This window comes from Artemia sp. Qi Xiang Cuo, chromosome 5 (genome assembly GCF_049724085.1).
Source record: "Artemia sp. Qi Xiang Cuo chromosome 5, ASM4972408v1, whole genome shotgun sequence".
Lineage (NCBI taxonomy): Eukaryota > Metazoa > Arthropoda > Branchiopoda > Anostraca > Artemiidae > Artemia > Artemia sp. Qi Xiang Cuo.
This window is the reverse complement of record NC_142798.1, coordinates 2316760-2341037: the sequence shown is the minus strand read 5'-3', so window position 1 is coordinate 2341037 and position 24278 is coordinate 2316760. Positions and strand designations below refer to the sequence as shown.

Here is a 24278-nt window from a genome sequence, read left to right as displayed (position 1 = left end):
TGAGAGACCTGACAAAAGCCACAGAATTCAAGTGGGAAGCTGTCCACAAATTATCGATGGAAGAAATAAAAAGGTACATATTCGACAGCTTTCCTTTTTTTGGACATGATTGCAAAACACTGGACCTTAAGGTAGATGCATCAAAACATGGGCTGGGAGCTGAACTAGACAGAGCTGACAGCTGAGCTGAGCTGACAGAGCAGAACTATTCACAGATGGAGAAAGAGCTGTATGCCATCGTTTTTGGATGCAAACACTTCCACCACTACATCTATGGTCGCAAAGTCTTCGTTACAACTGACCATCGCCCACTAGAGACTATCCTGTCACGCCCACTCCATGATGCACCCGCCCGGCTCCAGCGAATGATGATACAGATTCAGCCCCACGACTTAGAAGTCCGACACAGCCCTGGAGCAGAAATACCAATACCTGATGCACTATCACGTCTTCACTTACCTGACATGGACACTCAATTACAGAACGATATCGAAGTTTATGTTCATACAGTGATGAAATCTTTACCAGTGAGCGACTCTAAACTTGAGGAAATCCGGCATGAGACACGCCAAGATGCCCAACTAGAAACACTCGCATCCCTTGTACGTGATGGTTGGCCGTCAAAACGTCAGTCTTGCCCAATGGAAGTTTTGGCCTTCTGGAATATCCAGCACAAACTGAGCGTCCACGATAGTCTGCTATTGAAAGGCCAGTGGATCATCATACCTCACACGCTGAGAACTAACATTCTACACCAACTCCACCATGCTCACCTGGGAAAAAACAAAACTAAAATGCGCGCAAGAATGATCCGTATACTGGCCAAAGATGAATGCAGATATAGAGAGGTTTGTCCAGAATTGCGAAATATGTTCGAAGTTTTCTGCCAACAACCAGAAGGAACCCCTAAGAAGCAGCCAGATACCATCAATCCCATGGCAACACCTCGGTATTGACCTATTCGAGTGGAACAGAGCATGCTACCTCATAATCAGTGATTATTATAGCAGGTTTTTTGAAGTTGAAAAATTGCCAAGCCAAACTTCGTCCACCATTATAGAAAAAATGAAAACCATTTTTTCACGTTTTGGGATTCCCCAGCTCATATCCTCTGACAACGGTCCACAACTTTTCTCCCAGGAATTCAAAGACTTTGCTCAGTCCTGGGGAATCAGCTTGACAACATTTAGCCCCATATACCCAAGATTCAATAGGCTTGTAGAAAAGTCGGTTCAAATCTGCAAGAAAATACTCACTAAAGCAAAAGAAGCTGGAACCGACCCTCATATTGCACTTTTGGAATATAGGAATAGCCCAGTTGACAGTTATGCTTCTCCAGCCCAGCTTCTAATGAGTCGCCAGCTCCGGTCAATCCTACCATCAACATACCAACAGCTAAAACCCAGAATTGTTCCAACAAAAGATTTCATGCATCACAGGATGGTTGAACAGAATAGGCAGAAATCTTACTATGACAAATCAGCAAAGCAACTCCCGGAACTTCAGACGGGTGAAAAAGTATTTATCCAGAAAATGGCGAATAGCTCTTGGACAAAAGCCAAAATCATTTCCCGACATGAAAATCCTAGATCCTACGTCGTTGAAACCGCTGATGGATCTAGGCTGCGAAGAAACAGAACCCATATCTCTCGACGCTATTTCCCTACCCCCACATCACCGGGCACCCCAACAACTCGAAACAAAAACAATGACACAGCCTATCTGGACACCTCCCATGCAGCAAATCCGCACATTGATTCTTATCCAACAGAAGAAGCCCGCGAAATTGATCAGGAGTCACACAAAGAAGAGGCGCCACTATCGCCAAACATCAGACCTGCCTCCCCGCGCCATGCGGAAGTTACACCACTCTCTTCTGCATCAGTGAACTTGCCCCGGACCCGCAGTGGCAGAGTGATTAGGCCAATAACACGGCTTGATATATAGACCTTGTTAAGTGTGAAGAAGGGAAATGTAGCATTATCTATTATATTTGCTTGTGCTTGCTTATGTATTGCTTATGTATGCTTTTGCTTAAATTGCTTGCTTGTGCTTATTATGTGCTTATTGTGCTTATTTTATTATAGGTGCTTGGGTCTAAAATAAACTATTGAATCAAAGAATTCTACACTTTCTAAGTCTCAAAGGTGTCCATGCCATGTCGTCCCACCAAAAACCAAAAAGTTCCTCCTTCTATTAACATCGTATTTAACTTGGATGCAATAATACGATAAGCACGTTTGATTGCAGCATCTTCAGATAAATTAATTTTGTCGTGATTGGCGAATAAAATCCTTTACCAACTAATTTTTGAATCTTTCCCAAAGACCTTTTGATTCTGCACGATTTCCAAAAGCAAGAATCTGAACGAAGAGCATTCGCATTACAGAAGACATTTTGGACAGTTCTGATTCTTCTAGGCCATCTATTTACCATCGATCACTGTTTATCATCGACTGCAAAGCCATGAGCTAGGCATGCTTGTTTGTATGTCGGACAATGAATGTGATTCACAGTAAAGAGATCTTCAAAACCTGTTGCATCCTTCACATGATAGATAATAACTCTAATTGGAAGTACTCTGGACGAGCTAAATTACGTTGCGAATTCAATCAATAACACGCAATCGACGGATTCGTGGCTCCCATCTGCTCGTTTTTTCATTCCTTTAAAAGTTACTGGCATTCCCCAATAATAGAGAGATTCCTGGTTCGTTTTCATTTTCTTCAACGCCTTGATATGTTGAAAATACGTTTTCAACATTGAGCCTTGCTGTCCAATACCTATTCATGGAACGTGGCTGATATCTTGCATTTGGTATTGTTTTTGTAAATAAATATTCAAAAGTTAAGCGACATGACTCGTTTTTTTTTATATGATAACTATATAGTCGCCAGCGTGATTCAGTAAATGTAATGCATCGTCCTTCCACATAGGCGTCTGTTTCATTGTAAACCAAGCACCATTTTTTTTTTTTTTTTTAATCTTTATTGAAACGCAATCATGTACTTTGTAGATGTGTTTATATAAATACTTTACCAGACCTATCCTGCCAAAATATTCAACATTAATATGACACTGAAATTTTTTAAGTAGATAAGCATTGACGATGACGATTGTCAACGATGTTGCCACATATTGTCATGTGGTGGCATGACGATTATTACGAGTAACTACGATTATTCGATTCTCTTCGATAAACAGCAAGGTCATGTGAAAATTCTTCTTTGTTCCAATTTGGGGTCATAACGACGGTGATACTTGGGTTTTTCATCATCCTCTAGAAATGTATCTGAATTGTATTGCATTTGAAAACCTTTGCGGCACTGCAATTTTTCAATCTTATTAACCATACAACGGGCATTTGGATTTAACTCCCACACGGATTATGAATCATCCCCTTTGCTACCAATTGTCTTATTAAAAAATCGTCGGCATCTAAAATTTCAGCCAAAACAAGATCATTAATTTCGACTGAACTATGGATTCGGTAGCCAGGACTCGTGATCAATAGCAAATGCAAATGTGATAGACCATGTTTTTGAAATTCAATCGTATACAAATATGCTGCAACTTTTCCAAACATTCGTCATGATGATTGACTATTTCATTAAAGTTCTGTTTCGCAATTCCAGCAACGAGATCAGGATGATAATGAGCGGACTGCTCTATGATAAATTCATTATCCGTAGATACAATGCGCGCTACTTCTATAATTTCTAGCCATCAAGGGCGGCAAACCATGGTTATAGAAAAAAAAACTGGGGGTCCAACGCGACGAACAATAGCCGTGGCACCTTCGAAATGTTCAGCATAATAGCGTGTTGATCCGGTGAATGATGACGGTAGTATTACTTTTTCGCCAACGACTGCATTCTTTGTCGAAGCTAAGTCGTTGATAAGTTGTGAATACCTACGTAGTTATCGGTCATAATAGTTTTCTATTTCAATTTCAATTGTATCCATTCGCTGCGATCTCTTTCAACAATAATGCATATATAGACAAGACACGGTGAATCCTGACACGGTGAATCCTGATATTCTAGCTGGATAAAACCATGGATAGGTAAAGGTCTCTACACGGTGGTCGGTATTTTTTTAAATGGCAAAATTTTTGCAATGTTGTTTTACAACCATTTCATTTGATAGAAAACTGCGATCAGCATTAAAATTAAGAACGGCAAATACTTCATTACTTGAAGTAGGGTTGAAGCGTCTATAATCCATACATTCTGACACATAGAAAATGAGCTCTGAATTCGGAAGTTGTTGTCCCGGTTCGAGAAGCACGCTGATAGACTCCCGTGCTACAGAAGCATACTTGACTACTGCCACCACTATAGCCTCCAATTTTCTAATCCTAGTTTGCAGAGTCCTATCTTCCTATTCTTCCAAACTTTTTCAACTGTGAAAAAACAACCTGAGCCTTGATAATTCTACTTTTAAAAGGTTCCCGCCGTCCTTACTAAAAATACAACCTAAGCAAGTTAAACTGGCCACTTGATCAATCTTTTTGTTACCCAAGGTCACCTTTCCATCTGGATTGTTTTTATAGTCACTTTTTGGACTTGGTACTGTCTATTTCTATGGTTAGTTTTGCTTTAAGCATAATCCTATTTTTATATTTTTGCGTGCCCTTTTTTAAAACACTGTCGACACATTTCTGGAAGTTCTTGCCCAAATTGCCCAAATATTTTTTTTCGCATTCTCCCTTTTTCTGTCGAAAAAAGTAGAAAACCTAAAAATAAGATAAAGCGTAAAATATTAAAAAAATATAATCAAAAATATTATTGGTTAAGTTGCAAAGATGCTATAATTAGACTTTTCGCGCTTTTTCACACTACCGGAATGTTGGGTAAAACACATCCTTGTTCAGTCGAAGCTCCCGACAGGAGTTCATTCATCCCTTCATCGTTTCAAATGAAGAGTTCTGATTTAATATTATAGGTAATCCTGGAAGATTTATGAAAGGCAGGGGAAATGTGAACGAAAATCTTAATTTCTAATGCACCACATGGCTCTTACCAGAAGCCATTAACTAAGAGGTCATTAAAAGTAAGGGAGTGTTAAGAAGACTATGGAAAAACTGCCAAACACTTTTCTTTTACTAACTTAGAAGTGTGCAACATGGGCGTAGGCAGCATTAGGCAGCATATTGTCCAGGGGGGGGGGGGGCAGTCGATAGTGTGATTGAGTTTTATCAACTGCTTTTTCCAAACCATCTACTTTTTAAGCCAAATCTAATGTAAATTTTAAGGTCTAGGGGGGGGGGCAGGTGCCCCCCCCTACGCCCATGGTGTATAATGGCAATAACATTTCAGCAACAGATCTTCACCCCAAATCAGGGCAAGAACGACAAGGACTCAAAAGTACTATTCTGCTGATATTCTGCTCAAAAGCACTATTTTCAACACAGGTGGTATTAGGACACAAGGACAGTTCAGACGGGCCAGATAGGGTCTTGCAAGTTGAGTCTTCATTAAATTGGGCTTTCAGATCGGGTTTGGGTTTTAAGAGTTTGGGCCTTTAGGAGTTTTCTTTAAGCATTCATAGTATTATTTTTAAAGTGGCTAGGTGAACAAGTTAGGTAAAAAAGTTAGGTGAAAGTTAGGTAAAGCTAGGTGAACAGAAAAAGAAGCTACCCAGTTGCAATTTTTAATTTTTTGGAGGGGTGTCTGCTTCTACACAATCTTTTCGGACTTAATTGCCTTAGTCAATAAATCAATAAATAAACTAGTTACACTGGTAGAACAACTAGAACAATCTAGCGTAACCGGGGTTACTAACTGGGAAATTGGAAAATGAAATTAACTTTAATTTCTCAATCAATTTTTATTATAATATTAGCAGTTTTCATAACAACAAAATATGTTAATTAAAATTTCAAGGAAAAATAAAACACTTTCTGCTTATCTGGACACTTAAATTGCGTAAGAAGGACACAGCAGTATTTCTTGACAGCTGTGCTAAATTTCAACATCATTTTCGAAACTTTGAACACTCATCACGCCAGTAGAGACCATAGTCACCCGAATTTCCTGAAAAACAAAATCAATTTAGGGTCAGTTCGATTTTATTGGTAAAAAAAACGATCCCCGTCATTACTACCTGAATTTAATATTTTTCTAAACTCCCAGAGTTTAAATCCTCAACCCTTCTATTCCTGAAGTCCAAAACATGAGGATTTCATAATCAAACCTGAATAGTTCCAAAATAAAATACTTTCGAGATGAATACTCCCAAAGCTGTTTGATTAAAATTGTAGGCATTTCTGATAGCTGTGTGACACCATTAAACAAGACAGTATAAGACCAATTTACTACGACATGTATGAAAACCTTGAAGTTAAAGATAACCACGTTGCAATCGCTCTGAATGAAAATCAGAGCGCTCATTACACTCTTGGAAACCTCTCAGTCAATAAACGAATTAGACCGTACGGAGTAAATGTGCTGCAACATCTTTGAGTTTTAGTTATGAGAAAAGTATCAAGACTTTGGAGATGCAAAATAACCTTAGACCTTAGATCCTGTGCCGCCAGAGACACCCAGAGCACCCACGAAGAGCCGCCAGTCGTCCCGCATTTGCGCCACCGCCAAAATATCTTCCCATTGGGGCTGTATCTTCGAATGAGTGTTGGACAGGTCCCGTCTATATTTGCAACGCAATGTGTTTTTGGTCGACCTCTCCTGCGGTTCCCCTGAGTTTGCCATTCAAAGATCTGTCTTAGGATAGTTCTTCATACGGGTCACGTGCCCAAGGTATCACCACATTCGTTGCCGAATGATATCCGTAACCATAGGCTGGCCTGAGATAGATCGGACTTCATGGTTTGTGACGTGATCTCTCCAGTCTATATTCAGAATCCTCCAAAGGCAATCCTTCGAATACAAAATAATACAGTCCTCCGAATGCTGTTTTTGAAAACTGAAGAAGAAACTAAAATAAAAAAAAAGACGAAAATACGAAATCGCATGAAAGTTGTAATAAAATCTGAAAAAAATTACTATAAATCAATTCTTAAAATATACGGTCAGTGTATACAGAAAAGAGTAACACAAGGCGGCGAAATTCTCAAAAAAGAAGCCCTACTTTTGAGTGTGACTCTTTTGTCATTTGCACACAAGTTGATTTTAACGTACCAAGATCAGTACAGTAACACAAAGCGGCGAAATTCTCAAACAAGGAAGACCTATTTTTGAGTGTGACTCTTTTTCATTTCCACTCTAACCCTTGACAGATGACAAACTCCAGTGACTGTACAAAAAAAGGGCAATACGGTGCCTTCGAGATTTGCCCTTTCGTCCATTATAAAATTTGTTAGCTTGTGAGGTTAAAGATCAAAGTAACATAAGTGATTGGCCAGTCTTGAGAGCTTGGATAAGAGATCCGAATAAAACAACAGAAAACTATAAGCCAGTGCTTACTTTGACGAAAATCTCAGAAAAACGATTCAGGTTGTGCCGTTCTGTGCCGTAGATAGAGATGATCAGATTTAATGAAACTTTCATTGCATTACATTAGAAAGGGTAGATTTAGTTTTTTTCGATCAAACGGAGCAGAATTTTCTTTTTAAAGTTGAAGAAAGAACAGTCTCTAAAAATGTTCTAGCATGCCAGCTAGAAAAACGTGGAAAATTAGCCCAAATAAAACATCGTTTGAGCAATTTGACAGCGTCGGGAGTTCCCCGTGATGTTACCCGCTATGAACGAAAACCTTACCGATACAGGGGAGATTTGAATATAACTTTGAATTTCCTGCGAACGAAAAGCGGTATCAAATTTACCAAATTAATTTTTGCTTACCTTTTTTCCTGATTCAGGTTGGCAATACAAGTGAAACTGTGCGCAGGGCTTTCAACCTTCATAATTTTGTAACAACGGTTTTTGGAATGAATAGACCTAAGATAGAGCAAGGTGGCAATTTTTCTTTCATTTTGATGGTCTTGGTATTTAACTCTAAATATGCTAAAAGGTTATTCGTTACTTTTTCAGCTATGTATGCACAATTTTTCACCAAAAAATGATGTCAAATGATGCCAAGTATCCAGTAGCAATTGCTCAAAACTACGCTTTTTGCATTTTGGTTTGAAACAATCAATGTCATAGACTCGATACGCTGCACATTTACATGAAAATCAGCAGCAGAATAAGGGACAATATTTGTTGACAAAATTAACTCAATGCGTTTTGAAGGGAAAAAAATTGTTACCACGCTGTTAGCTACACCCCCCCCCCCCTCCAAAAAAAAATCATGGAGCTGATGTGCATTCCTGACAATGGCTGTTGAGTAGATATAAATATGGCTAAAATTGGAATAATTTAGCCAATGCCTGTCTTTTTCACAAAAGACAGAGACTGTTAAAACGTTGAACCAAACGTTCCCTTTTTTAATGATAGCTTTCAACAGAGCCTCATTCGCCTTTTCGTCATTTCAAATCACAAGCTAATAATGACGAGAGTTGACGAAATTGGGGCTCTTATTATGTCGTGCACCAATTCCAGCAAGTTTTGGGACCTCAGTGGCAAAACAATCAATAACTGTCCCATAGTAAACCCAAATGATAATTCTGAGAAAATTATTATTTAAATATAATGTTTTAAGGTAATTACTTGGCAAGAAAAAAAAAGAGAGAGAGAGAGGGAGATAGAGAGAGAAGAAGAAAAAGACTGTCATCCTAATCAAGCAATATTAAATTAATTCATTAGAAAATTAAGTAAAATCACTGTAAATACAAACGTGTCTATTTTGCTAATAGGATCCTGTAAATCCTTTAGGATATTGGGGCACTGTTAGATCCTGTAAAATCTTCAAATCATATAGGATATTGGGGTAATGTTGTAACCAAGTAATTTAGCAAAAAAAGCATTCAGCAAGAACTTACCATCAAGGGGTAAGGTTGGGAATTTTATAAACTAAGTCATAGATATATTTTATACCAAGATTAGCTTCAAGTTAAGCAGGATATTGCAGCTTAAAGTTCAAACCTGCACCTTCAGAACATAAACCAGGCATTCTCTACCATGTGCCTATGATTAATAGCTAACCAAGGGTAGCCAAATAGTTTTAATAGCAACAATCAGTTCTAATGGGGCTTTCAAAGGTGTAGTAAGAACATATGCTAGAATGGTGACAGCTTTGAAGTCAGGGGCGTAAGACCTTGCATTTTTTTGGGGGGGGGGGGGGGATGTTAAAGTTCCAAAGCTAGTATGCAGTATGCTTGGCATTGGAGGGTGTTAATTTCAGTTCTTCTCAAAGAAAGCGATGGTTGTAGAAAGAGCTTCTTCAGTTATTCATATTTCTAAGCCTCTTAAATATAAAAGATAGTGATTAAATAAAATGGCTATAAATACACCCAAATTATAACAGGTAATTTGATGAACAGGTAGTTTAAAATTACCGTCAATGACTCCCCACTACCTCTAGAACAGTGACGGTTACATCCAAAAAATAAAAAGGTAAAAGATTTTTAATAAAACTTACCAAAAGAAAGAAGGTCCAGGGAAGTTCTGGATCAACGTTTTGTGATCTCGAAAAATAAAAGTTTCAAATGAATACTTCCAATCAACTCTTTTCAATGTAATTTTCTTCATTTTAATTTTAGAAAAATATATTAGAAAAAGCATAGGATATTCTATACAGCTCTTAGCATGGTTACCAACCCAAACGAAGGAATTTACTTAAGAGTCCACGTGGCAAAACTCTTACCAATGAATTCACCATTCAATACATAGATGTAGTAGAAGTTCAATTTGTCAACATCCTTTCTCAAAAAATTACCTTTCACATATTTGATACTTAGGAATCACTCTCAATTTTTTTTCTGCTTCTTTTTTTTTATTTCAAGGACAACTGCATCAAACCAGTGGCAACAGAAGCTTAGCAGTAAGTCCATTCAAATCCAAATTTTTGGTTCTAGCACCCTTTTTGGGTAATGAAGTCACACACATTACTTTAAGTTAGTTTTAGAAGTTTCAAAATCATTAGAAAATATCACAAACAAGTAAGCCTAGAAAAGTAAAAGTAGAAACAATATCACAAACAAATATCACAAACAAGTGTATTACAAACACAAACTATGGAAAAACACAAGCAATAAAAAGCCATCAGTTCGAGAAAAACAAAATTCACAAAATAAAATATAAAGGAACATAGCAAAAAAAAATGGTATAAAGGAGGAATTCAAAATCTAGAAAAACTGTAGAAATACAAATAGTAGACACGGAGAAGTGCACTAATAAGTTCTGATCATTATTATTGACATGTGAGTACATCACACGGTTGACACGTTTATGGATTTTATTTAGTAGCACAAGCTCCTAAAAAGCACATCATGAATAAAAAGAAGATGGGAATAATTCTGATTAGTACCCTCCAAGCAAGGTCGTATTGAGGAAGAGGATACGAGTCCCGCTCGTAAAAACGCAAAAAAAATGAATTTCGATGCGTTTTAAAGGTTTCTTTTGTAACCCCCCTCCCCAAAATAAAACCATTTTGTACCCCCTCCCCCTAAAAAAAATCCTGGATACAACCCTGCCTCAGAGGCTCCAACATTTCTCGAAAACGAGAAGAGTGTCAAAATTTCAGCGATTCACTGTCACAATTAACATTATGCCACTGTGATAGCCCATCTCTGCAAATATATCTAGGGGCTTAATATTTGATTACGCGGGGGGAAAGTCACGATAGAAAAGGTTTTTAGACCAACTTGAGAGGAAGGGGTGAAGATTGAGGCTTTGAAGGAGAAGAAGGAGTATGCGCAGCTGTGTTGGTATCAGGTGGTATGGTGCTAGTGGAGTGATTGTTAGTAGTAGTGGAAGTTGTTGGATTTTCCCGGCGGGCAGTGGTCCGTCAGAGTGATTGTTGGGGTTCCAACCCTGTTTCTTTTCCTTTCAGATAAATGACCTGTTGTCGTTTTCTTAATTACATTTGCTTATAGTATAATTTCAAAAGACAGGTTAAATTCCGTTACTAAGCGATAGTGGTTTTGCAATAGGTAAGCTTTGAACCAAGTTTATTTTTGTACTTCCGGGTTTGGGAGTCCTTGAAAAATAAATCTAAGAAGTTGAATTGAGTTTGAATGAGGATGTAGCTGATTGGCTGGGCCAAGCGGACGTCCACCCATATGAACACTGGTGTGTAAAATATTATTTTGGGCTAGTCTGCGTTTTGACCCCGTTTGGGGAAGGATATTTCTATTGTTATATGTGACCCTTTTGGAAGAATACAAGTAAGGTATTTTCTACAACTGTGTACTAGTTTCCGTAGCCCAGGCAGGGTAGGAATAGAGCTACGAGGTACCTTCAGTATTATATTGACAGGGAGGTTTGTTACCTCCGAGGAGAGAGTTAAGAGATTTTCTAGCCGTAACCCAATGCAGGTACATTCGGCTTTAGAAAGTGGCCATTTGACCTCTTGACCACGTTATCATACCCTGGGACAGGATATACTGTAAATAGGGTAGTACCAAACCCGATATGTGCAGAACCGCTGTGGTAGACACGGGCATAGCATTATATTTTGGGGCTGGGGCTTTCCCCTCCAATAAGTGGAGACACCCGTATATTACCACGCCAGTGGTGTTGTGGCCTACCGGTATAACACTGGTAACTAAACACCACGAACATTGGTGCCAGCGGTAGCTATCACTACGAACAGTGATCTTAGAGGAACTCCTACCCGCCATCTCCACTCAAACAACAATGTGCAGGAATGAGGCGAATTAACATGTAAAACATAAAGAATTAAAATAATATATGAAAAATTATAAAGTTGTGTGATTTCGATAAGGGGGGCATAGGCCAAAATCTCCCTCCCCCTATCATATACATGCCCGAAGGAGGTGTAATTACACTAACTTAGGTGTACTCTACAACCAAACTGATTGGGTACCATGCAAAATATCTACCCCGTTTAAAGGCTACTTATTCCTGGAAGGCTTAGCATACTCCACTCGGAGATTCAGCAAAATTGAGAGGTTAACTGATTATACAAGGTTTAACAAGCAGCACTAACCTTCAAATAGCATTGAATCTCATCGTCTGATCTATGTTTCATCCATCAGATCATCTTTATCAATGGAAATCAAAATTTCAACTGTGTCTTCATTGTGGCTACTTTCTTCTGATTCAGATTCAAATTGACTTTTAGCGTATTCAACTTGGACGATGTCCTCACTGAAAGAACTTTCGTGGCGAAATTCCTCTTTTTCGGCTTTTTGTTTAAAGGTTAGTCGCTCTCGACACGTGTGATTCAAGAATAAAAGCAGATTGTTATATTCCTATAATTGAAAACATAATAGGCTGGATTAATATTGCTTTAGAGGAAAAATACAGTTGATGAAATGACTTGGGGTAAACAATCGCTTTGGAAATAAACTTTTCTTGGTAGTTTTGGTAGTTTTCTTGGTACTTTTCTTGGTAATTTATTATTATTGTCATCATTAATGTCTTAATTTTTTTTTCTTTTCTTCATAGTTTTTGGTATTATTGTTTAAATTGAGAGAGTGTTCAGGTCTTTTTTCAGGTCTTTTTTTTTTTAGAATTAGAATTTTGAGAGGTTGAGAATTAGAGGATTGCAGCCGTCTTTCATCAGGCTTTTTGAGCCTTACCCGGGCGGTTGCTTGTATATAGTTTATTTTGTAATTAGTAGTAAATAAAGCAAGTCAAGTCAAATAAACTTAAAGCAATTGAAAATCTGTATATTTCATTTCCCTAACTTAATTACTTATTTTTACAATAGTACAAAAAAGTCCAAAAGTAATTGTTTTCCCTATTGGCTATTTTGAAAAGAGTAAAATGGTCCTTAAAGGTCAAAAAACCATTTTCTTTTAAGTTTTCCAACTTAAGGGGTTTTAGACAAGCCACTTTTTTACGATGGTCTCATTTCTTATTGTAATCTTCAACACAATATCCTTTGAGAAAACAGCATCTAATCACTCTTTGTAAACATATCTGAGAATAAGAGAAGCCTATTCTTTAAGGTAATGATATTTTTTACGCCACAGGGAATGGATTAGCCTCCCTCCCCCAAGTAATATCATAAGCAGCAATCGCACAATATGTGAATTGAAATCTTACACGTAACGCCTAATAATGAACAGAAAGGTAGCTTTAATTTTAATAAAGATTGACTTTATGGATTTAAACATGAAATTGATTTTTGGTTACGTAAATTAGTTTTAAAATTGGCAGAGCCAGCGACAAAGTTGCGGTTTTGTTCAACTATCAAGCCTCTACGCGATCTGGTTTTAGACTGACATAAGCCAAGTTAGTTTCTACCTCCATGGGAGGAATTTCAGGATAGCATGAAAGAGCCTCCTCAGATTTTGCGTAAAGTTAGTGACAAGAGGAGAAAAAACAGGTTTACTACTACTACTACTATTACTAACAACTCACCCCAGCACCAAGCCATCTGAGGCCAACACAGCTAGTTTTTAACAATTAATCTTCAGCGTGCTGCTAAACTGGGATATAGTATATTTTAAGAAACTCGAATATAGTATGAAAGTTATGGTCAATGTATGCCATATGGTCAATGGTCAATGTCATACAGGTCAATATGACTCAAATGTTGGTCTATGGAAATAAAGACTGAATAGACGAGAATTTTTAGCACTTTAATGTGGGTTTAAAAGGAATTAAAAGATATTAGCACCACAAACAGTATGGCATTCTCTTTCAGAATTAGAAAATTTAAAAACACTTAAATTAAAGTTAGTCTTTAAGCTAATTTTAACTCCAGAAGTAAAGGAAAGAAAGGAGTAAAAAAAGGTAAGCAAAAGTGAAAAAGGTAAGACACAAAATATTTATTTATTTATTTCAAAACGAGGTAAGCCTTACCAAGCTTGTCACATCTTTTGTGGTATCCCTTGTTACATTTTCGCACAAGAGAATTTTAATTTTTGGTACATGTAAAGCAACAGAAAAATAAACACGATAAAAATACAGATAAACATAAATAATATTTTTAAATAGGTTTCTTAAATAAAGAAAAACTCAAGTTGGTTTGTTACAAAAAAACTGTTGCAGTATTATGCTTACAACAATAACGGTTATAGAACAATCCCTATACTAATAGTTTTTTTTTGTAATTAGAATTCTTTTGCAGCCAGAAAACCAAAAAGCCTGGATAGCATAGCCTTCTCAAAAATTTTGCTGAAAACATATAGGAGAGATATTGGCCTATAGTTAGCAGGATAATTAGCAGGATAAATTGTAATTAGATTTTACTACGTTTTAGAAACTACCTGTTCTTGTCAACAAAATGAAGCAATTTCTTTACATTTTAATATTAATGTAAAAGTAACAATACTATGCTGTACTTTGCTTCAACTATGTCTCGTCGTAACTCATCAGTAATACGCTCGCAATACAAGGACTCCACTTGCCATGCCATCAGTGTTCTATTGTGGAAACGTCTTGGATGAATATTATATCTTGTTTTGTCATAGCACAAACTGTAGTTCCGTCTTTCGAGACACATTACGTTTCTTCGTAACACCTTACAGTAATACGCCCGCATGTGTGGACTCCACTTACCCCGAATTTGGTTTCCTATTGTAGAAATGTCATGGAAGAATCTTTCACAAAGTTCATCACTGACTGTGCCCAAATTTTTAGGAACGAAAGGTAAGTGTGAATATAGAAAATCTATATTCAATGGCATATTACAGCTCAAAGCTTTATAAGTAGATAACAGCTGTGCGGCATTGCTTTTATAGTCACTTAATCGGTAATTTTTGACGAAATTGCAAGCCACTTTAATAAAAGATTTCCCCGCCGATTTTCCCAACCACTAAGTTTATCTTTTAAAATTAGAACTTCCTTTAACTGCTTTGAAACAATTTTTGGGCCACTCAGCTTAGGAAATTTTTTCTTTAAAACATCTAGAATATGAAAGTGATGAAAATTTTATCATTTCCCTGTGCTCCATTGCTTCCAATTTTTATCAGTATATGCACTTCCGACAAAAGTGCAATAAGACGACATCAAAATTCTCCCCTCTTGTATGCTTGCGGTTGTTTAAATGCAACAAAAGAAAAGGACGATTGGCCAAAACCAAAAGTATAAAACAAACATTATTAGAAAAAGACATGATACCGCAACGGTAAGAATATTTGGTGAGGCCGTGGTAACTTAGGTTCAAATCTCAGATAAGACACTTTTGTCTCAGAGAAGACTAAAAATAATAAACAAATTTTTTTAACTTTGTTTGAAAAATGCAATTAAACAGTAGATTTTTTTCCAAAATTGTATGACTATAAGTGAAAACGAGGGGCGCAAAACAGATAGGGCTTTACGTAACTTGACCTTTTTTAAGTCATTTTCCTCAGTTCATCGACTTCATTTCTGCGTTTATAATTTAAATCAATTTCATATCTACGTAATGTAAAGCCCAATCTGTTTTGCATCCCTCCTTTCCACTAATATGCATAGATTCTAGAGAGAAAATAGTTTTCTACTTTTTATTTCATTTTGAAAACGAGTTTAAAAATTTCAATTTATTATTAATCCTTTTCTCAAGTTTTTAACCCTCAAAATCTTCAAAAATTAATCCTTTTATCTTTTTTTAGATACGCGAGATAAGTCTAGGCTAAATCATAATTAGAATATTTTCCCATAGTCTTCGATTTGTTACTTGGGACAAATTCCATCAAAATTCCAACCTTGGATTCAAACAGAAATCTTAGGGAATGAGAGGGAGTCTTCCTGCAGCCAAGAGTTATGTGTTTTCATTTTGTGGTAGAAGATAACGACATCTTTGTTCAAAAATGATTAAAGTGAAATAAGACAAAAGGTCTGAAAATCATTAAATGGTAAACAATTAAAAAAATATTCATGATATATAATTCTTAAGAAAATTAAATAAAGAGTCAATATTGAGATTAGATCATTCACTGCAGGTTTTCATTTTTAAAGCACCGTGGCGGAAAAACTGCCAATATTTTACTTTTCCAGCTTTCCCAGTTTTGTGTGTTTCTTTTGCGTTTTATGATGGAGAGTATATCATCCACTGCAGGTTTCATTTTAACGCACCGTGGCGGAAAGACTGCCAATTTTTTGTGTTTTTTTCCAGTTTTTGTGTGTTTCTTTTGCGTTTTACGACGGAGAGTATATCATCCACTGCAGGTTTCATTTTAGCGCACCGTGGCGGAAAAACTGTCAATTTTTTGTTTTTTTCTTTACAGTTTTTGTGTGTTTCTTTTGCCTTTTATGACGGAGAGTATTTATCACGATGGAGAGCATATCATCCACTGCAGGTTTCATTTTAAAGCACCGTGGCGGAAACACTGCCAATTTTTTTGTGTTTTTTTCTTTACAGTTTTTGTGTGTTTCTTTTCCGTATTATGACGGAGACTATTTATCACGATGGAGAGTATATCATCCACTGCAGGTTTCATTTTAAGGCACCGTGGCGGAAGAACTGCCAATTTTTTTTTTATTTATTTTCCGTTTTTTAGTTTCTTTTGCGTTTTACGACGGAGAGTATTTATTACGATGGAGAGTACATCATCCACTGCAGGTTTCATTTTAAGGCACCGTGGCGGAAAACCTGCCAATTTTTTTGTTTTTTTTTCTTTCCAGTTTGTGTGTGTTTCTTTTGCGTTTTACAACTGAGAGTATTTATTACGATGGAGAGTATATAATCCACTGCAGATTTCATTTTAAGGCACCGTGGCGGAAAAACTTCCAATTTTTGTGTTGTTTTTTCTTGCCAGTTTTTTTGTGTTTCTTTTGCCTTTTATGACGGAGAGTATTTATCACGATGGAGAGCATATCATCCACTGCAGGTTTCATTTTAAAGCACCGTGGCGGAAAAACTGCCAATTTTTTGTGTTTTTTTCTTGACAGTTTTTGTCTGTTTCTTTTCCGTATTATGACGGAGACTATTTATCACGATGGAGAGTATATCATCCACTGCAGGTTTGATTTTAAGGCACCGTGGCGGAAGAACTGCCAATTTTTTTTGTTTTTTCTTTCTTTTCCGTTTTTGAGTTTCTTTTGCGTTTTACGACGGAGAGTATTTATTACGATGGAGAGTATATCATCGACTGCAGGTTTCATTTTAAGGCACCGTGGCGGAAAACCTGCCAATTTTTTTTTCTTTCCAATTTGTGTGTGTTTCTTTTGCGTTTTACGACTGAGAGTATTTATTACGATGGAGAGTATATAATCCACTGCAGGTTTCATTTTAAGGCACCGTGGCGGAAAAACTTCCAGTTTTTTGTGTTTTTCTTTTCTTTCCAGTTTTTTTTTGTGTTTCTTTTGCGTTTTACGACGGAGAGTGTTTATTACGATGGAGAGTATATCAACCACTGCAGGTTTCATTTTAAGGCACCGTGGCGGAAAAACTGCCAATTTTTTGTGTTTCTTTTTTTCCAGTTTTTGTGTGTTTCTTTTGCGTTTTAAAATGGAGAGTATTCACAAATGTAATTTAGTCTAAAAATCGACAACAGAATTTGAAAATCAGGTCAAATAGATAAAAAAAAATTATTTGGTGTCATTTTTCTTGTTATTTGTCGGCATTAATCCTTGTTTTTCTAGGGAATATGCAAATGACATTGCCACGATGACGTTATAGCCATTGTCCAGTGACCATCAAGTTATAAGACAACCGAGTGCTTTGACACTAAAAAAAGAGCATAAATATAAAAGTAGAATTAGTCAGGTTGGCATCAGAAATTCACAAACACCCAAAGCATTTTAATTTGTTTAAGCTCAAAACAATAAATATGTCAACGCTAAGAACCTTATTGACTAGGTTACTCAATCATATGTTTAAGCGAACTAAAGCAGCCCTGGCTTCTAAATGGTTCAATCCTGTGACTGCTTCCTTTGGTTCAACTTGGCACTCCTCCTTTCACGAGTTAAACTGATTATGTTTAAGCTGATTCAAGGAGGAGGTTCAAGCCTCCATTATCCTGCGGCTGATTTTTTTTCGTTTAATTTGATCCTCCTCCTTTCCATGAGTTAAACAGATTATGTTATTAAAAGAAATTTATTAAAAGTGGAGGCAAGGTGAACAGAGGAACGGAGGGGGGAGTGTACATTGGACAGGAACCCGAGACCACGGAATGAACAAGATCATTAAAGAATAGGTTTAAACATTGGCAAAAATAGGAAAGTGGGTAAATCTTGAAACTAAATGCAAGGTAATAGCACCCCCGGAAACTTCAAGCCTCCATTATCCTGTGGCTGATTTTTTTTCGTTTAATTTGATCCTCCTTCTTTCATGAGTTAAACAGATTATGTTATTAAAAGAAATTTATTAAAAGTGGAGGCAAGGTGAACAGGGGAAGGGAGGGGGGAGTGCAGATTGGACAGGAACCCGAGACCACGGAATGAACAAGATCATTAAAGAATAGGTTTAAACATTGGCAAAAAGAGGAAAGTGGGTAAATCTTGTAACTGAATGCAAGGTAATAGCACCCCCGGAAACTTTGGGTGTTATGGTTGAAACCTCTTAATCGCAAGGCATTGTTTCTCGAAAAATGGCGACCCTTGAGTTAAATATACAGCAGATACTGACAGCCTTTTGTGCTTTGTTGACATCAGGTGACTTTCTACTCAGGAAAAATGTGAGTAGTAGTGATATCAAAATTAAGAAAGAGTTGAGTAGCTATAATTAAGTTACCTTTCGGCAAGCCAGACACGTTTTGACAAACCCTTCTCCATCAAAAGAGGGGTGTATTTTACACAGATGGTCACTTATTTTCGCTCTACCAATATACTCCTTCTTACAGATTGGACAGGAGTATGGCTCTTCTGCACCATGCCACCGCAAGTGAACTCCCAGAGTCTCTGTAATGAGATTATTCAATCAGTAGAATTTGTTAATTTACATTGCGCTCGTCGCCTCCCTACTTCCTTCCCTACGTCTTCCTACTCCCTACGAAAAAAAATGTTTTTTGAGAGAAACGAGAGAACTTTTTAAAGCCTATTACAAAATTTTTTATCAAAAGTGCTATTGTCCTTATATTTCCATCCCTTTGAAAACCTATTTCCTTTGGTCATGAATAAGATTAACCCATAGAGGAAGTCCAGAAAACACACACAGATACGCAAGCATATAAGGTTAGAATAAACAAAGAGAAGAATCGTAATGAATACTTCACCATTTTTTCTCAGATTGACAAGAAAAGAGATATTCCCAACGAGTCCTAGACACAAAATGACAATGCCAAGGGCATTGCAAAAGTAGCCAAAAATTGAAAAGTGCATTTTAAAATAAACTTTTAAATGTAAAAGAATCATCATTTGACACTGATCCAGGAGGGCTAACTATTATTCATAGCCTACTACTTTTAAAAGCAGACAGCATGATGAAAACATATTTACGGATATTTTTAATAGCTTGAAAACTCCAGAAAACAGCATTTCATTGTCCTTCGTGGAACGAGCCTCACTAATTTAACATAAATAAGCCTTCAAGCACTTACAAGTCTATACGTGCCAGACTTCAGAATAATTTTCCTGGAGTCTCACATAAGAAATACTAGGGAGACACACCTCCCCTCTGTACATATTTGGTGATTTAAAAATATTACTTTTAGATACAACATCCAAAATTTCTCACACAATTATTAGTCATAACAGGGATTAGCATTTGTGATTACTATTTTTGTTGTTTTTATCTTTTTTCTTTTTATCTTAGAACTGAATATACTATCATGCAAAGCAATGACAGTGCAGATTCTGTAATACCAGAAATGAAAAGAGTTTAAAAATTGTCTCATTCTCTAATTTAGTCAAATCATATTTTTGTACTCAAATATAACGCTATAAAGTCAAACTTACTAGGATGACGATCCAATTTGTAACTGTGAAATGAAAATTATTATTGATTACGTCGTGTGAGGGCTGAAGGTTATGGCTAGCAACCACAGTGGACAGAGGAAAGTGCCAAAAAGCAAGGGCCAGTCTGAAGGCACATTCGTGAAGATCAGAGACCCAAACTACCGAGTGCAGCAAGCGGCCAATAGCTCATCCAAAGAAAACATTTAAGAACAGATTCAGCTTATTCATTTAGTATGCACCAGCGTAAAAATCGGTTACGGCCTATTTTTACTAAAATCTTTGTAAAAAAAACTTTTAATAAATAAAATGGTTTTTTTTAAGAACATGAAAAATACCCCCTGGAATTATTTGGTAAATTCCTATCAAAGCAGCTTGATTTTGTTTATAAATTCTATATCTATGAGTAAACATTAATCAATCACGTTCAATATCTTTTTTACGTATCAATGTTACGCAATTTTCACATGCTATGATGAAAACGTCGGTTTGTGTTGCATTTATGTATGTAAGAACTGTCTTTAGATATATAAACTTTTCAGTCCCTTTGAAAGGAAAGTCGTCTGCATGGGCAGTTGGTATGTAAATGAAAATAAAAATAGAATTTATAGCCTCCCCACCCCCGTCATAAAAAAAAAGCAAGCAGTCACCTGATGTAGAAAACTCAGCCGAACATCCACAACGTCTAAATGGACAAGGAAACGGCTTCACTGGTTCATGTCTACGCATATGCTTAAGAAAAACATCTCGTCTTGAAAATGAGATGCGACACGCAGAACAGCGAAAGAGCCTTTCTCCTGTATGGCGACGTGTATGAAGACCCAAGTTATGCCTGTAAAAGTGATATAATTCTACTAAATATTTTTACGAATAGAGATTAAAGAAGAAAAAGAATCCCCTGATCCGAAACTAGAAAAGTGTCGACTAAAATTGATGCACTGTGTCGGGAACAAGTTCGCAAATTAATGCTGTTTTTTGCACACTGCACCTTAGAACCTTTCACGCTAGCATACCTTCAAGCTTAACGTTAAGTCAAAAACAGCATCTATCTATGCTGCCATCAAATCAAATGCCACCAATGCACCGATAACCATAGGTTCATCATCAAAGCTTGATGTGCCATCACCATACCATGTTTTTAATATTTGAACAGTTTACTTGTGATGATTTTAGACGATGATCCAGGTGCTTTTGGATCGTATAAACGGACTTGTTTAAGTGTAAGAACTCGTTCTTAACGCAAAGCTTCTAACATAATGACTTACATAGTGTGTTAGTATTTTAACCAAATGAGAAGTCAACGGAGAGAAGGAGAATTGTTATTAACAAAAACTGCTAAATAATCCATTGAAGTTTATGGGATTAGGAGCAGTTTTACAAAGTATACACTGCAGTATTAACTATACACATGAACAAACGTGGATTTAGGAGCCCGGGCATAAATCCCCAAGTTATGCCTAAATGACAAATAATACTCATATAATTTCATAAAATAATTTCGTTTTGAAATATATTTCTGCTAAATAAAATGTCGATGGGGTGGTCTTCTGCTAACAAAAGATAAAAAAGTATCCATTAAAGTTTCTGTACAGGAATTGGGAGCATCATAAATCCCGATGTTGGGAAATAGTAAGACGAGTATAAAGTACACAGTATTTTGATGAATATTTTCCCCAAATGACAGGTTAGGGTAAGCCGGTATTGTATAGACAAAAAATGAAAGAAGTCCAAAATTAAAGTGTTACAGACGGCGTGGGGGAGGGGCGAGTTGCCATAGAATGCACATATTGTAGCGTAACTTGTATATCTCAGTGAATCTTCTTCAGAGACCAGACTTTTAATCAAATCAAAATGAGATTTCCGATTTGAATTGGGATCAGATAATTTTTTTATTCTTAATCAGGGATTAAGGAGATGTGTAACTCTTTAATAGACGCGTGTCCTATTTCAAAAAGCTTTCTTAACCTAAACTGGGAAGAAGTTCTTTTTTTCAATCGCAGAAAATTCAAGGTCAGGGAACCTTAGTGTTCAACTCTGCAAATTTGGAACTAAAATGCTTAGGATTGACATCTAATCTGATAAATAAGTCAGTGACTTAGTTTGGAATAAGGATTAAGTTTGAAATAAATTACAGTAAATTAAATTGCGTGAAGGAGGATGCTATGTGAAATGAAATGAATTTTGGCGCGACCCGCGGTGATAGATTGTGAGCGTTTATGAACTGTTATTTTTGGATAAAAGATCACCGAGGAGAACACCTTCCGTAAGCAGAGATTTTATCTGGTAATAGTTTTACTCAGGCGAAGGCGGGGTAGTGGTTTGGGGTAGCCCCCTTCCATTTCCTTAGCACATAGTACCGAGTCAATATTTATATGTTATTATTATTAATTGATAAATGGCTGCCGTGACTTCTGAAAAGTTGTACAAGACAGGGTGCAAAGTTTGCAAAGAGAGCCTCAGTCTCACAACCAGAGGAACAGTTATTTGCAACACATCTACTGGGGGTTGTGGTCGCCTCTGTCATAACCGCTGTGAAATTCTTCAGAGCATTGAGAAAGACAGTATTATAATATATCAGTGCTCTGACTGCTGCGAGAAATTTGCTGATAAACCTACCTCCCCGCAGATCCCGCCTCCTTCAGAGACTCTTGTTTATTCACCAGTTTTAAGTTTTTTCCAGCACTGTCTACAGTCAGGAATTTCGTCCGCCTCCTGTATATCTCCGTGTGCAAACTTCTATTCTAATGATCATCTTGATCAAGCTAGAAGCCTCCTAACATCTCTAGTGAACCCCACGCATAAACTCCTTGCACATCGCGGCCCCTCTGCTAAGCAAAGCCTGTCACAGGATATTTTAGACATTCTTATTTCTGAGGATGCAACCCCTCGCTTGTCAAATCTGAAATTCGTTATGACTGCAAGTGATGCGATACCTACGATGGATACGGATCAAAATGCTCACTTTAGCCGTGCCATTCAAACCTGGGACCGGCATATTTTTAGCATAATTGATAAACTTGATTACGTCACAAGTAAGGTAGCAGAGACTGCTGCTTTGGTGAAAGAGTGTAGTGACGGAGTAGAGAGCGAGGTTTTGAGCTGTATAAATAAAGAAAAACTCAATGATAAATCCTGGCCTCCGCTGAATAACGAGTCAGAAACAGTGGGTCTTGTAGTAGATTCACCACCACAAGATTGTGATGATCCCTTAAAGCGTGAAGCTTTTCTGAAATCGTTGGATGGAGCTGATTGTATAGTGCGGATTTCACTTTCTAAGGAATCAGGATCCCAGCAACAGAAATGGTCATTCATACGAAAAGACAAAACGCCGAAAACTTGAAAGCCTGTTTGAATGAAAAGGTCGGTAAAACTGAGGTTCGCAAATCGAGAATTGTCGGTTTATTATCACGAGTGGACTTCCCGATCGATCCAGAGAGTGTGTGTGCTTCTAACCAAGGTATCGAAGAGATACAGCGCATCGGTGTTTCGAAATCATATCGTGTATACTTCCGTTCGGCGACGGCTAAGTCTCATTATTTGCGTCATGGGATTCACATTGGCTACGAACATTTCCGGCTTACTGATTATAAGTTTTTACCGCGAATGTGCTACAAATGCGGGTCGCTAGAGCATATATCGTCGGGCTGCTCTAGCGTGGAACGTTGTCTCAAGTGCCTTGGTAGTGGACACTCTCATTCTAGGAACAACCCTTGCCAGAATGAACCTCGTTGCTTCCATTGTGAATCTCATGAGCATACTGGATTTAGCTTTCGCTGCAAACGGTTAACAGAAAAAGTTGCAAAGAATAAAAAATGATTAGTGCAAAGATTATATCTCTGAATCTGAATGGTTTTGGTGACAAACAAAATGTATTGCAGTCTATGCTGCGCGATCTGGATATTTTGTATCTACAAGAGCATCACCTTCTGGACCACTCTACTATTCTTCTTTCAAGCCTTTCGCACCAGTTTAAGTGTTTTATATCTCCAGCTTCACCTACAGGTGGACGCCCATCTGGAGGCGTTTGCATTTTTATTCAAGAGAATATTCCAGTTTCAGTGTTTGCCGTTAATCTATATTTTTTTGCGGTTCGAATCCCAGGGATTATTGTTTTTTCGTGCTATTTACAAACAAGTTATCATACTATTGATTCGGATTTTGATTTCAATTTTGCATGTTTCGAATTATCACGATTTGTGGCGAAAGTTCAATCAGATTTCCAGTGGCTTATTTGCGGGGATTTTAACTCCAACATTGCTATCTCTGATGTCCGCTCCTCCGCTCTTTTATCTTTGTTTTCCGTTTTTACTATAGTTTCAAAAGATGCGGATCTTACGTATGTCCAAAATTCTGGTTCTTGCTCTAATCTAGACCATGTGCTTGTTTCAAATGCAGCGTTATTACCAAAGCCTGTTGATGTTGGGCTGGATATGCCTATTAGTGACCTTTCTTTTTATTTTTTACCTTTCTTTTCATTTAAAT

The 24278-nt window shown here is 37.1% G+C and overlaps 2 protein-coding genes across 2 annotated transcripts in view; one reads left to right on the top strand and one right to left on the bottom strand.

Moving 5' to 3' along the window:
• The first annotated feature begins 215 nt into the window (after window positions 1–215).
• LOC148951713 (uncharacterized) lies at window positions 216–956 on the top strand. Its single transcript, XM_089088652.1, has one exon. The coding sequence runs from the start codon at window positions 216–218 to the stop codon at window positions 954–956; it is 741 nt and encodes a 246-aa protein (XP_088944778.1).
• A 4862-nt stretch (window positions 957–5818) lies between these two features.
• LOC148951712 (uncharacterized) overlaps window positions 5819–24278 on the bottom strand; it is a 142043-nt gene continuing 123583 nt past the window's right edge. Inside the window, exons 10-13 of the mRNA XM_089088651.1 lie at window positions 20447–20628; window positions 18637–18803; window positions 12016–12280; window positions 5819–6038 (exon numbers count right to left, since the gene is read on the bottom strand). Coding sequence (XP_088944777.1) covers window positions 12047–12280; window positions 18637–18803; window positions 20447–20628 — 583 coding nt within the window. The 3' untranslated portion in view covers window positions 5819–6038; window positions 12016–12046. The remainder of the gene's footprint in view (window positions 6039–12015; window positions 12281–18636; window positions 18804–20446; window positions 20629–24278) is intronic.